Below are 12704 nucleotides of genomic sequence, written 5' to 3' on the forward strand. Positions count from 1 at the left end.
AAAAACGACGATTAAAAAAAATATAATTACTAAAAAAGCAGGAATTAATCTAAAGGAAAAAAAAAATGTTATTGTATATCAAATATTTTTCAATATATTTATAATTTTTTTTTTTTTATTAAAAGAATCTTAATAATAAAATTTAATTAAATACTGTCGCCCTGTTCTAAACAGTTCTGCATATTATTAGACAATTTATAAAATTGTTTTATACTGTAAGAAGTGCAAGGTTAGAATTAGTGTTAGTTTAAAAAATGTTATAACATTATTTTTAGTTTATTTGTATAAATTATTAATTAGATACCAATACATACATTAATATTAATTAATAATTATCATTAAGACTGTTTAATACATTTAATCGACAAGGTGTTTAATATCTTATTATTTTATCAAAAAAATTGAAATTAATGAATACATTAAAACCATAATTACTATTATAATACAAAATTCTAAGTATAATCTTCACAAAATTATAATTTCAAATGGCAGGGGGGCTAAATTAATAAATACCGCCAGTATTGTATTCTTGTTGACCTTTATATTTTTAATTTTGTTATGTTGTGGAAGCTGACGGTTTATTGTCTTTTTACTTTTTAGTAGTATGAGATAGGTAGGTAATTACTTTTATAGACATTTGAGCAAATACCTTAACGGTTATTTATGATTGAAAATAAATCATTATTTACAATTCCATCGTATTTTGATGTGTAAAAATGAAATGTTTTGCACTTTTGCCCTTCGATCGATTCTAACGTCAAACGCGACGGCTCGTTTTTACTGCTGAGCCCGTGCTCCAGTTAGTATATAGTATAAACTATATCTTATCTATCTCAGTGTCTACATAGTTTGTCCTTTGATAGTAGTTTGTGGTTAAGATCATGATTTTATATTATTATTATATCATGGTTAAGATAATATGCACCTTATCACCATACTAATGTTAACATTACTACTTACTTAGTACTTACTGCTTAGTGCTTAATATTCCTTAAATTAAATCCTTATAGTTACTATGAATAACATCAAAAAATTCATTGAATTGACTCGGAATTGAATTTTAGTAATTTTTTTTTTATTATCGTAATGTAGTTGTACATTAGTAATCTGTACAATTCAATATGGTTGATCTAATTATGTTGGAAAATTTTTCATTGTTGATTCCAAGTAAAGATTTTAAATCTTGGAAAGGACATATATTGTTAAATGTAAGTTAATTAAATTTATATATATAAATATTATATTTTTAATTCAAGCTTTAAAAATAATTTACTGTTATAATTTCTTGCAGGTGCATAGTATTTACATAGAGATATCTTGCCCTAATATGCCGTTACTTGACAATTTAAAAATTAAAATCCCAGAATTTCAAGCATTTGATTTTTATCAATTTGATTTGAATGAACAAGTAGAAATAGTGAGTTACTAATAATGTTATTTATCTGTATTATAATTATAACTCAAAAAATACAGTAGAAACCACTACAATAAAAAGCGTTTATAATGATATTCTTCTTAGAACTATCTAAATATTATATCCCATATTCCCATGCACGATGATTACATATTCAAATATATGTTATTATAACTAAAACACTGAGCTATAACTGAATATTTATTATGTAGGTATAGATGTGATAACTGTATGTATTATATATAGGTACATACATCATACTTTGATGATTTAAAATTTATGATTACAAGTATGAACAGCAATTTGAAACCTTCCAATCATATTGTATTATAAGTTTAGTTGTGAGATTTCAATAATGAAAAAAAATTGAATTTGTTTTATTATTTTGTCATTTTCTATTTACAACAAATACTTATTCTTACTAAACACGACTACTTATTAATTACAACTTAAAAAAACAGTTTGTCGTTAGAATTGTTTGAAACTGATTTCTACTGTATATATTTAGTATCCAAAATTATATTTAATTGTTTACTTTTAATATAACATGGTTTTTGTTTTTAGATTAAACAGAAAACTCATTCATTCCCAGAGTTTTTAAAGGAATTAATTCCTATTTTGGTAATACAATTTTATTTATGTTGTTTATTAATTTATGATTAAGATTACTCAATTTGTGTAAAGAAGAAACTTAATAAGTTTCTGTTTAACGGTTTCAGATAATACTTATTTGTCATTTTTATCTAGTTAACCAAATACCAATCAACATATCAAAAAACTAATACTAGCGTTTGAGCACTAGTTAGCTGCCAAATGCCAATGTTTCTTCTAAACGTTAATGGAGTTAAGCTAAATAGGAAAAATTTAAAAATAGTGTAAATACTTCAGTGTATAACAAAAATTATTGTTTGTTTAAAAAATATAATTATTAATATTTGCCAACACAATTTATAGTTTTATCTAGGTATGTCGCCAAGGCTCTTTGTAATTAAATAGTCCAGTTGGATTTTTTTTTATTCAAAAACAGCTTAAATTTTAGGCTCTTTGAAAACTTTGGATACTACTAAATAATTAAACAATATCAATTTTAAATTTAGCTAATAATTAAAAAAAAAAAAAAAAAGAAAGTAATTTAGGTATTAATAATAAATAATAATATATTATTGTTTATTATACTAAATTAAATTATTGTAAATATAATACATGCATTTTTTTTCATTAAAATGAATTATCATTTGTTCATTATATATATTTTTTACTTATAATATATACTTGATATCTTGCATTAGTAACCCTATATTTTAAGAAGATGCAACACCCGCATGTGCTGTTTCCGTCTTACAAGTGCATAATATAGCAAATTTATTCTCAACAGATCACGTTTATTTTCGTTAGCTTAAAAATTAGAGTGAATGGATCTATTATGAAACTTGATGATAAGAACATTATCTGTGTTTTTATGTTGGTTTTTTAAGATAGTTCAAATTTTTAACTAGTTATGCATGTGCTATATATGATATAGCGCAAATTAAAAATACTCATAACACAGATAATGTTCTTATCATTAAATGTTTTTTTAGGTCGATTCACTCTAATTTTAAAACTAACGGAGCTAAACGTGATCTGCTGGGTGTAAATTTGCTAGGTTATGCACTTGTAAGACGGAGATAACACATGCTGATGTTTTGTCCTCTTAAATGTTGATTGTTTATTTGCTACTACTTTTAATGTCTGATATTAATTTTAACACTATAATTGATTTGAAGTATTCAAATGTTCCTAAAAGCCAAATTAAATTAATTGATTTCTTTGCAGCCAGCTTATAATCTTAATAGTTAGCTGATTATTTAACAAAATAAAATTATAATGGTTTTTAAAAAGAACAGTCTTTTTGTAAAATGACTCAAATGACTTGATATTTATTATTTTTGTTATTTAGGCAAAAGTTTTCAAAGAAGATACTTCCACACACTTGCAGAACTTAAGCAATGTTGATGAAAAGTTTTATTCTTTGATTCAAGAAGTCAATTTACATGGTCAATATGTGCATAAAATTGATCAAAATCTAAAACACATAACATTTAATGTTTTAGACATGTGTAAGCACAATCATTTTATAAAAATTTTTATACCTGATGAATATCCCATGGTTAAAAAACAACCATTATGTTTTGAAACTTTGGTCCCATCAGTTAGTTTGAACTTATTTTTAAAGGTAAATATATAATTTATATAAATACATTTACAGAATTTTGGAGATTTTTGTATGATCTAATCATAAATAAAACTCCTAAAAAAATATATTTCCATTTCAATTTATAGTAATTCATAGTGATGAATCCAAAAATTGCACACTTTAGATTAAATAGGACAAACCTTATACTTTTATTTGATTAAAACCGTACACGTTTTTAAGATTAGGTATATACTAAACTACACATTTTATAATTATTAAAAAAATTATATTGTTTTTAATGTGAGTGATTGTAAACTCTCATATCTACTACAATATTACCTGATGGAAATATGTTAACTCTCCCAAGTCTTTAGTGCTACTAATTTAATTTAATACAAATCTTAAAATAAATCTAGTATACATTTAATATTCATTTAAAAATAGTCAATCATATGATAATAATAATAATATAAATTAATGCCTTTAGCTGCTTTAAGCTATAATATTATAGTCAAAATACAATAAATAATAAAAATTTGTAAAATAAATCTTGTATACAAAATATAGGTATGATAAAATAAAAATGTTTAAATTTAATTTTTTTTAATTGTAGGAACAGATTTCAAAAAATTTATGGTATCTAATTTTTGTCTTTATACATAATATTTTTTGAGTTATAGTTTTTTCTTTATTTTTTGTATGACAGTTTTTACTTGTTTTTTTTAGTTTATTGCAACTTTAAATTTTGAAAAATTTTGACCCATAATGTTGACCCGGTAGAGTTTACCACCCCCCTTTATTGTATCATTTATTTAAATAAATTAGTATAAAAGAAACTACTATATCACAATAATTCATACAAATTCAATATATTTTTACATGTATCATCATAGTAATAATTGTATTTTCATTGTAAACAAAAACCATTTATTTCAAATGGTTAGGTATAAGAATTACAATTAAAAGCAAAATATAATGATTCTATAAAACTTTTTGGTAAACTTGGTATTTGTTTTTGGTATTCACCAGATTTATTACTGAACAGTGGATTGAAAACAGTGTGTGATTTTTGTCTATCAATCATTTTGGATTCAAAATATTAGTGTGTGGTTATTTAATGTAACCATAATAAATTATCTCCTAATTTCTTTTTGTAAACGATTGTTTATAATATATTAAATACATAAAAATTATATTTTTGTTTAGATAAACACTATTACAAACCTATTTGAAATGTTTAAAAATGTTATAAATGAATTAAATAATTTTTGGAATGTGTACAACGAAATTATTACAACCTGTAATACTATAGGATCTTATACTTTTAAAGATGTTAACTATAAAATACCTATTGGTAAGTGAAAATAATTTTTTTATTTTTAAATATTATTAGTCAATAGTACCTATATGATATAATTGATTTTTAATCTTACAAGGTTAGAATATTGTTTCAAAAAACATATTTTTTTTAAAAAGTCTAAAATATAACAAGTGAGATAAACATCAGTTTCATTTACTAAAGATTAAAAATATATTATTTTTGTTTTGCATATTATGGAGATTTTGAAGATAATTGCATGTTTTAATATTTAAAAATTGTTGTACTTTTATTGTTTATCAACATAAATGTTTAATTAAATTTTATTTGTAACATGATAACTTTAGATTCTGAACGAAATGATGAATGTATTGATTTTACAATGATGCGTGTTTTTTTTTGTGTTTCTGTGTACAACATAACATGTTGAAATAATGCTTCAATTTCAAACTTCGGGGGTGGTTTCCGACGGCAAAATGAATATCTTTGGTGCATTATAGACTAAAGAGGTTAAAAGTAAAATTTTTCTAACAGTTTTCAAAAAAATCAAGAAAAATAAAAAAAAGTAACGGAAAAACGGAAATTTTTACGCAAAACTAGTTTTCGACTAAATCGATTTTTATTCATTATGGTTGTAATCCCAAAACTTATCACTGTAAATTTTCACCAAATATTTATATATTAGTGTTATCTATATACAATTAAATTTTCAAACTTTTTTCGAGCTATTGATAGACAACTGACATTTTCGATTTCTTTGAGAATTTATTTTTTAAGTGTCGATAAAAAAATGTTGGGTTTCCAATAAAAAATGTAATACAAGGTTCTTTATGAGTTGTTTTTATTGTAGTTAAAATAAAAATAAAATAATCATTGGTCACAATTTCTTTTTTTATAAGCATTAATTATAGTTCAAATTTTTATGATATATGTCATAATCGGCGCTACAAATTGCGTTCCTAAATGATATTTTGTCCGAGTTGCGTCCGCGGTTTAATCGGGGTATATTTTATCGGGCCATGGGTTTTTCAGCAACTGAGAATATTGTTTGGTGATAAATTCGTAGATAATCTCGATTATCGATATCTTAATATCTTATCTATAAATACCACCTTAAATTTATTGTTGGAAATTAATTTTGTTCATGTTAGCATTAGTCTTACTTCAACATTTCCTTTTTTTCGAAAAATCATCAGCGTTTCATATATTTTTATTTATATTTATTTAACTTTGTAATGGAATATCTTGAAGTAGTTAAAATGACTAGTGAAAAAAAAATTATTATATTGTATTAATGGATACAAATTCGCTTTCCAAAAATGTTTAAATGATAATGTTCAGAGGTGATCGTTGTTCTATACGTTTGTGCAAGTGTTATATAAAATGAACTAAAATAATGAAATAATTTTTAGTGCTTTAAATCATGAACATTATAAAGACGACGAAAACGTCTTAAATTGTCAAAAAATTGGTAACAAATTAAAGCGTAAAGCTCTAAATGACCCATGTGAAAAGCCATGAAAAATTTTACATCAGGAGTTGCGTAAAGTAGATGTAAGTACATTGACTATCACAGACATAAGCCGTATAAAGAAAAATATTCATTATGCTCGGTCGAGCATTATTCCAAAATTGCCTACAAATTTGGAAGAGTTGCATTTAGCACTAACCAATTGAGGTGAAATAAAAACTAATAAAGACGAAATTTTTTTATTAATAAATAACACTGAAAAAAATATTATAGATTTTCAACGACAACAAATTTAAAATTTTTAAGTGAGTGTAAAACTTTATATATCGATGGCACATTTAAAAGTTGCTCTAAGCTTTTCAATTATTTATAATTCATGGTGTTAAAAATACTACTTATACTCCTTTAGTATTTTTTTTACTAACAGGCAAGACTATATCAATATATAAAGATGCGTTTAATAGTTAAATAAAAAAAAATGAACGATTTGAATTTAAATTTTGCTTCAAATATAATATTTATGCAGACTTCAAACAAGCAATATACTCGGCAGTTGTAGGTATTTTTTCTAAAATACTCGTAGGAACATTTTTGAAATTATTCTTTGGTCTTTCATTTTTAAAACCCGTTGAGGTTAAGAACTGTTTTTATGAAGACTTAATGGCTATAAAACCTAACGATGAAAGAGATGATAATTTTTTGAATTATTTAAAAAAAAATTATATTTCGCTGGAAAGTAAATTTCAACCGTCATTGTGGGCTGAGTTTTCAAACTCGTTAATGCGTAACACTAACGGATGTGAATCGTTTCACTCAAAATTAAATGGGATGTTTTATTCATTGTATTCTAATATTTTTCAATTTGTTGAAGTATTGAAAAATTTCCGAACAGATATTTATATTAAAATGCGAAGTTAAAATTTAAGTAATAACTAATAAACGAAGAGAGGATGTGGTAAAAGAAAAATGTATTATAAAAACTATGACTGAGTTTGAAAACAAAAATATAACACGTCTTGACTTTGTTTAAAAATTGGCAAATAAAAATTTACCGATACATAAATAATATATACCTATACATTTATATTACAATTTTTAACTATATAATATTTTTATAAAATCAACCTAACATTTTAAAACAATAAATGATTTGTAATATGCAATTAACATTTTTAATCACACCATTTATACAAATGACAGTCCTCAGTCTGTAAAAGTGGGTAGGAAAACATGTATATTATTATTAACCAGGACGCAACTCATACATGTCGCGAGAAAATCGCGGACGCAACTCGGATGTGTTGTGTGCTAACATCGCGGACGCAACTCTGATATCGCGATTTATATTTTTGTATTTTGGACGCAATTCGTATGTAGCCGTCAAATTTTCTCTATAGCTATTTGAAGGAAAACTTAGTGTTGACTTTTTTAACCTTAGATATAAGTACAAACAATTTTATGATTTTTCAACTACAAAATTACTTGCAAATTTTCACGATTTTGACGGCTGCATACGAATTGCGTACTTCAAATAACTATAGAGAAAATTGAAGCATCATTATAGGAAAAATTTCAAGTGCGTTTGAATTTTAAATTTTTACAAAATTGCGTAACGATAACGATTTATTCTCAAACGATTTTAGATATTTATTATTAATTATTATTCATAAAATTCCATCAGTTGTTTATATTGGCATTTTCTTTACATAATTTTCTTTTCAAAATATTTCGCTTATTTTAATACTATTTATAGGCATTTGAAATATTGAGTTTTGTTTAGTGTTTTTTTTTTTTATAAACATCGATAAAAAATTTTTTGGCTGAGTCATAATACTTGAAAATTTAATACAAAGTTTCTCATAAGTTAGTCTTATAGTGATTTAAAAATTATAAGAATACATAGCTACATTTTTTTATCAACATTTGAAGTTCAAATATTGACAAAAATTCGTCAAAATGATGAATATTTGCAAATTATTTTTTAGGTAAATTCATAAAAAATTTTGTATAAGTAGCTAGGAGTTGAAAATTTAATACAAGATTTTCCATTAGTTTGGCTAACAATAATTATAAAAGAACTTAAATTTTGGTATATTCGGGCCATTAAAACATAAACCACCTTTTTCACCAACCACTGGATACTGAAAATTAAATCCTAGGCTGACAAATCACCTCCGTTCAGAATCGTTTTTCGTATATAATGATACCTAGCATTGGAGTAAAATTTAATACATCCATTATAGTGACTTACTATACAGCAGAGCATGATTCACTTTTTTTAAAGTTTATGCTGGTATTTTTTGTATCATATCAGCATATTTCTAAGAGTATATTTAAAAGTATATTTAACTCATTTTTTTTCTAGTATATAATTCCTAAACTCAACATCACTTTAATGTCTGTTTAATAGCTATAAAGTTATGTAATATTATATTCTTAATCTATATTTTGTTTTAGATAGTCATGTTTATGTTGAAGTAGAAGTTGATCCATTAAATCCGTTGAACTGTCCTAAATTTAATCTCCATGGTCTTCCAGCTTCTATTGAGAAGTTTCAAGAAAGATTAAATGAAATCAATCCGGTCAGTACATTATTTTTTTAAACTTAATTAGGTTATTTATTAAAATTGATGACTCTGTTTTTACTTTGATATTTTTTGTGAGGATACAATTTTTTTTCTGATAGTAACTAATTTAATGCTACTGAAATCTGTTATTATAGTTATTGAGTACCCATCATTCTTATAGTGGCTATCCAAACAGTAATTTAATTATTTTAAATTCTATTTGTTGCCAAGAAAACATACCATTTATTGTTTATACCCAAAAACATATCTATGATTTTTCAATTATCCTCGCAGAGGAAAGATATCTAGCATACTACTACTGCTACTATTTTTTTTCTATGGTTTTAATTGGTAATTATTTTAATATTATTATCATTACTTTAATTAATTAAAATATTATATTATTTTCCACTTCGGTTTAAGATATCCATATCCATATCAATTTATATATTATATTATAATATGAATTTTAGTTTATAATTATCATTCTGAAATATTATATACAGTGGTGTATTTAGGATTTTGCTGCCCTGGGTAAACATTTTTTTTATGCCCTTTTCCTCTCACCAATTTTTTATGGTGACAATTTTTCTTGCCCATAAAACACTTGTAATACATGTGATTTGGTAATAGTATCATGCAGTATAAAAACTAAAATCTATCCAGTGCCCTAGATTAGGTTTAGATTACTGATTAGTGATTACCTATATGTCTAAAATCTAATAAATGTATATTTGCTATTTTTGTATAGTGTTTGATTTGGAGTACTGAAAACAGTTTTAAAGAAAATATTCTGAATGTATTTCAAGTTACTACTCTTCAGTTACAATATGAAGAAGAAAACCCAGAACATTATATTGCAAATCAAAATGATTTAAATTGTTGTTGTATATGTTATGATCAATTGGATACAGCTATCAAAAAACAAACCAAATTGTGTATTAATGAAAAATGTGATGCACTGTATCATATGTCATGTATTTGTGAGGTATTGTTTAATGTGATATTTATTTAATTTTATTAGGTAAAAACTATATGCATAATACATATATAATTTTTTTTAGTGGTTATTAAATTCTGGTAGTACACCAATGTTTGAACACTTGCAAGGAAAATGTCCTCAATGTGAAGAAGTAAGTATAAATAACTTAAAACTGAATTTCTATAACTAATAATTTTTGATGATCATAATTATGTTTATGATTCTTTTATAATATAAGAAAATGTTGATCATTTTTGTAAATAATAAAATTAGAGATTTCTATTGAATTTTAAATTTGTCTTTTTTAGGACATGCTGGTAGCTTTGGAAAATTTTGATTTGATTAAGACTTGAATTCATCCTACTCTATGTTTTGATATATTTTGAGAAAAGTATTAAAAAGTTTTAAGTACTTTAATCAATATTGAAAAACACGTAATTTGGTAATAGCAAACTAAGTTAATTTATTTAAGAATGTATAAAATGCATGTAATATTTTAAAATAAATTTTATACTTTTCAATGTTTATTAGTATTTATTTATTAGTTAGATATTATTGAAAAAAAAAATACAAAAAGTACAAAAAAATTCTAATTTTGTCATAGTATGGCTTAAGAATTTTATATTTTTACCCTGAAAGATAATTGGCAATTGCCTAAGGTTTATGAAAATGTTTTAATTAAAATCTTTATTGTACATTTTTTAGTATTAAATTTGTTACTAAGTAAAATATACATTTTATTACATTTTTAGATTCTGAACGGAGTGATGAATGTATTGATTTTACAATGATGTGTGTTTTTTTTTTTGTGTCTGTCGATAACATTTGGAGCAGTAAAAATGCTTCAATTTTTGACTTCAGCCCCTCTTTAAAAATAAAATTGAATCTAGTTGATACTTTGGGTCAAAAGTTAAAAATTTTCAATATTTTTTAAATGAATCGGGAAAAACCCTAAAAAAATGAGGGAAAAACAGGATTTTTTTACGTAAAACCAGTTTTCGTCAAAATCGAATTTTTTATTTTGCTATAACTCAAAAATTAATCGATGTAAATACTTGAAATTTTCACCAAATGTTTATATTAGCGTACTCCATACACAGTTAAATTTTCAAAGAATTTTGATTTTTTTTGAACTATTTATAGACATTTGAAATTTTCAATTTTTCTAAGTATTTTTCTTTTTAAATAATGATAAAAAATTTTTGGCTGACCAGCAAATCTTGAAAATTTAATACAAGGTTTCTTATGAGTTGTTCTTAAAGTGATAAAAAAAAATCCGAAATTGTTAGTCACAATTTTTTTTATAAGTGTTTAAGGTTCGAATTTATACGAAATATGTCAAAATTGTTAAAATTTGCAAGTAATTTTGTGGTTGGAAAATCATAAAATTTTTTTCTTTTATAACTAAGTTTTGAAAATTTGGTACAAGGTTCTCCATAAATTTTTCTTCAGATATATGTAAAAAAAACTCTACCGGATTCAGACAAAAAATTTTTATGAGTGTTTGAAATTTAAATTTTTACAAAACCGCGTTAAATAACGGTTTAGCCTCAAACGATTTTTGATATTTGTTATAATTCAAAAAGTATAAGTCGTAGATACTTGAAAATTTTACCAGTTATTTAGATTGTCCTTTTCTTTACGTGATTTTATTTTCAAAATATTTTGAGTTTTTTTGAGCTATTTATAGACAAATGAAATTTTCAATTTTTCTAAGAATTTTTTTTTGAAGTGTCAATAAAATTCTTTTGGAGGAGTCAAAATATTTGAAAAATTAATACAAAGCTCCTCATAAGTTATTCTTATAGCGATAAAAAAATTATAAGAACACATAGGCACAATTTTTTTTTATTAGCATTTGAAGTTCAAATTTTGACAAAAACTCGTCAAAAACATGAATATTTGCAAATTATTTTGTAGTTAAAAATTCATAAAATTGTTTATATTTATATCTAACGTTAAATATTCTAGACTGACAAATCATCTCCGTTCAGAATCGTTTTTCGTAAACAATAATACCTATCATTGCATTCAAATTTAACCTACCCTAGTCCGAGGTCCACCCCACCCCCTAATGTACAGCAGAGCGGTACCCACTTGCCGACTTTTTTTTTTGTATGTTACAATGAATCAGGAACCGACTATAAATATAATTCAGAATCAAATGAAAACCAACATGTACAGCTATCTTATATGCGCTTTGATAAAATAAGCCAACTTAAATAATAGCTTCTATTAAATAATAAATATATATTTTTAGGCTGGAATATTAACTAATTTTTTAACTCAATGAGTTAAATTATATGAACAGTTTTAAGTCTATTTAAAGTAAACAGTTTTTTCTTTTTTCAACTTATTGAAGTTACAAATAAAAAATAATTAAAAAGTAATCTTGCTTATTAAAAGTTAGTTGTATTTTGTACCAAATATTTACAATCCTTACTAATTCCTACGTATTAGACCTGCTAATCAAAAATATTGTAAACTATAATTTATTGTTGGGCTTTAAAAATACTGTACAAAATGTACTTTATACAATGATTGACATTTTTATATGTATTTCAATAACTTATAAGCACAATGTACATTTATATATTATACTATATAATGCAGTGATAATAATAATTATAAAATATTTATGCTTGAAAAATAAAGATAACCAATGTTTTTACTATCAATATTATATTAGTAAAAATAAAGATGAATCTATTACAGATATTGATTTTGCTAAAACAAAGAAATATATGAATAACACAAAAGATACTACAGTCTGCAG

The 12704-nt window shown here is 24.0% G+C and overlaps 1 protein-coding gene across 2 annotated transcripts; it reads left to right on the forward strand.

Moving 5' to 3' along the window:
- The first annotated feature begins 931 nt into the window (after positions 1–931).
- On the forward strand, positions 932–12704 carry LOC114122692 (E3 ubiquitin-protein ligase FANCL). 2 transcript variants are annotated; one of them, XR_007605919.1, is made up of 10 exons: positions 932–1208; positions 1292–1417; positions 1979–2035; positions 3354–3629; positions 4797–4944; positions 8837–8961; positions 9698–9934; positions 10011–10079; positions 10237–10370; positions 12644–12704. XR_007605919.1 is itself a non-coding variant. In XM_050206532.1 (9 exons), the coding sequence occupies exons 1-9, from the start codon at positions 1122–1124 to the stop codon at positions 10279–10281; spliced, it is 1170 nt and encodes a 389-aa protein (XP_050062489.1). In that variant the 5' UTR covers positions 932–1121; the 3' UTR covers positions 10282–10449. The 2 variants fall into 2 exon arrangements, 1 of the variants encoding a protein (XP_050062489.1); XM_050206532.1 differs by lacking the exon at positions 12644–12704 and having other exon boundaries at positions 10237–10449.

Source organism: Aphis gossypii, chromosome X (genome assembly GCF_020184175.1).
Source record: "Aphis gossypii isolate Hap1 chromosome X, ASM2018417v2, whole genome shotgun sequence".
Taxonomy (NCBI): domain Eukaryota; kingdom Metazoa; phylum Arthropoda; class Insecta; order Hemiptera; family Aphididae; genus Aphis; species Aphis gossypii.

Excerpts from the sequence above, each read along its gene's own strand:
- LOC114122692 (XM_050206532.1), top strand. The coding sequence starts at position 1,122 with ATGGTTGATCTAATTATGTTGGAAAATTTTTCATTGTTGATTCCAAGT. Across the intron at positions 1,209-1,291 it reads AAGGACATATATTGTTAAAT|GTGCATAGTATTTACATAGA; the intron begins GTAAGTTAATTA and ends AATTTCTTGCAG. Across the intron at positions 3,630-4,796 it reads GTTTGAACTTATTTTTAAAG|ATAAACACTATTACAAACCT; the intron begins GTAAATATATAA and ends ATTTTTGTTTAG.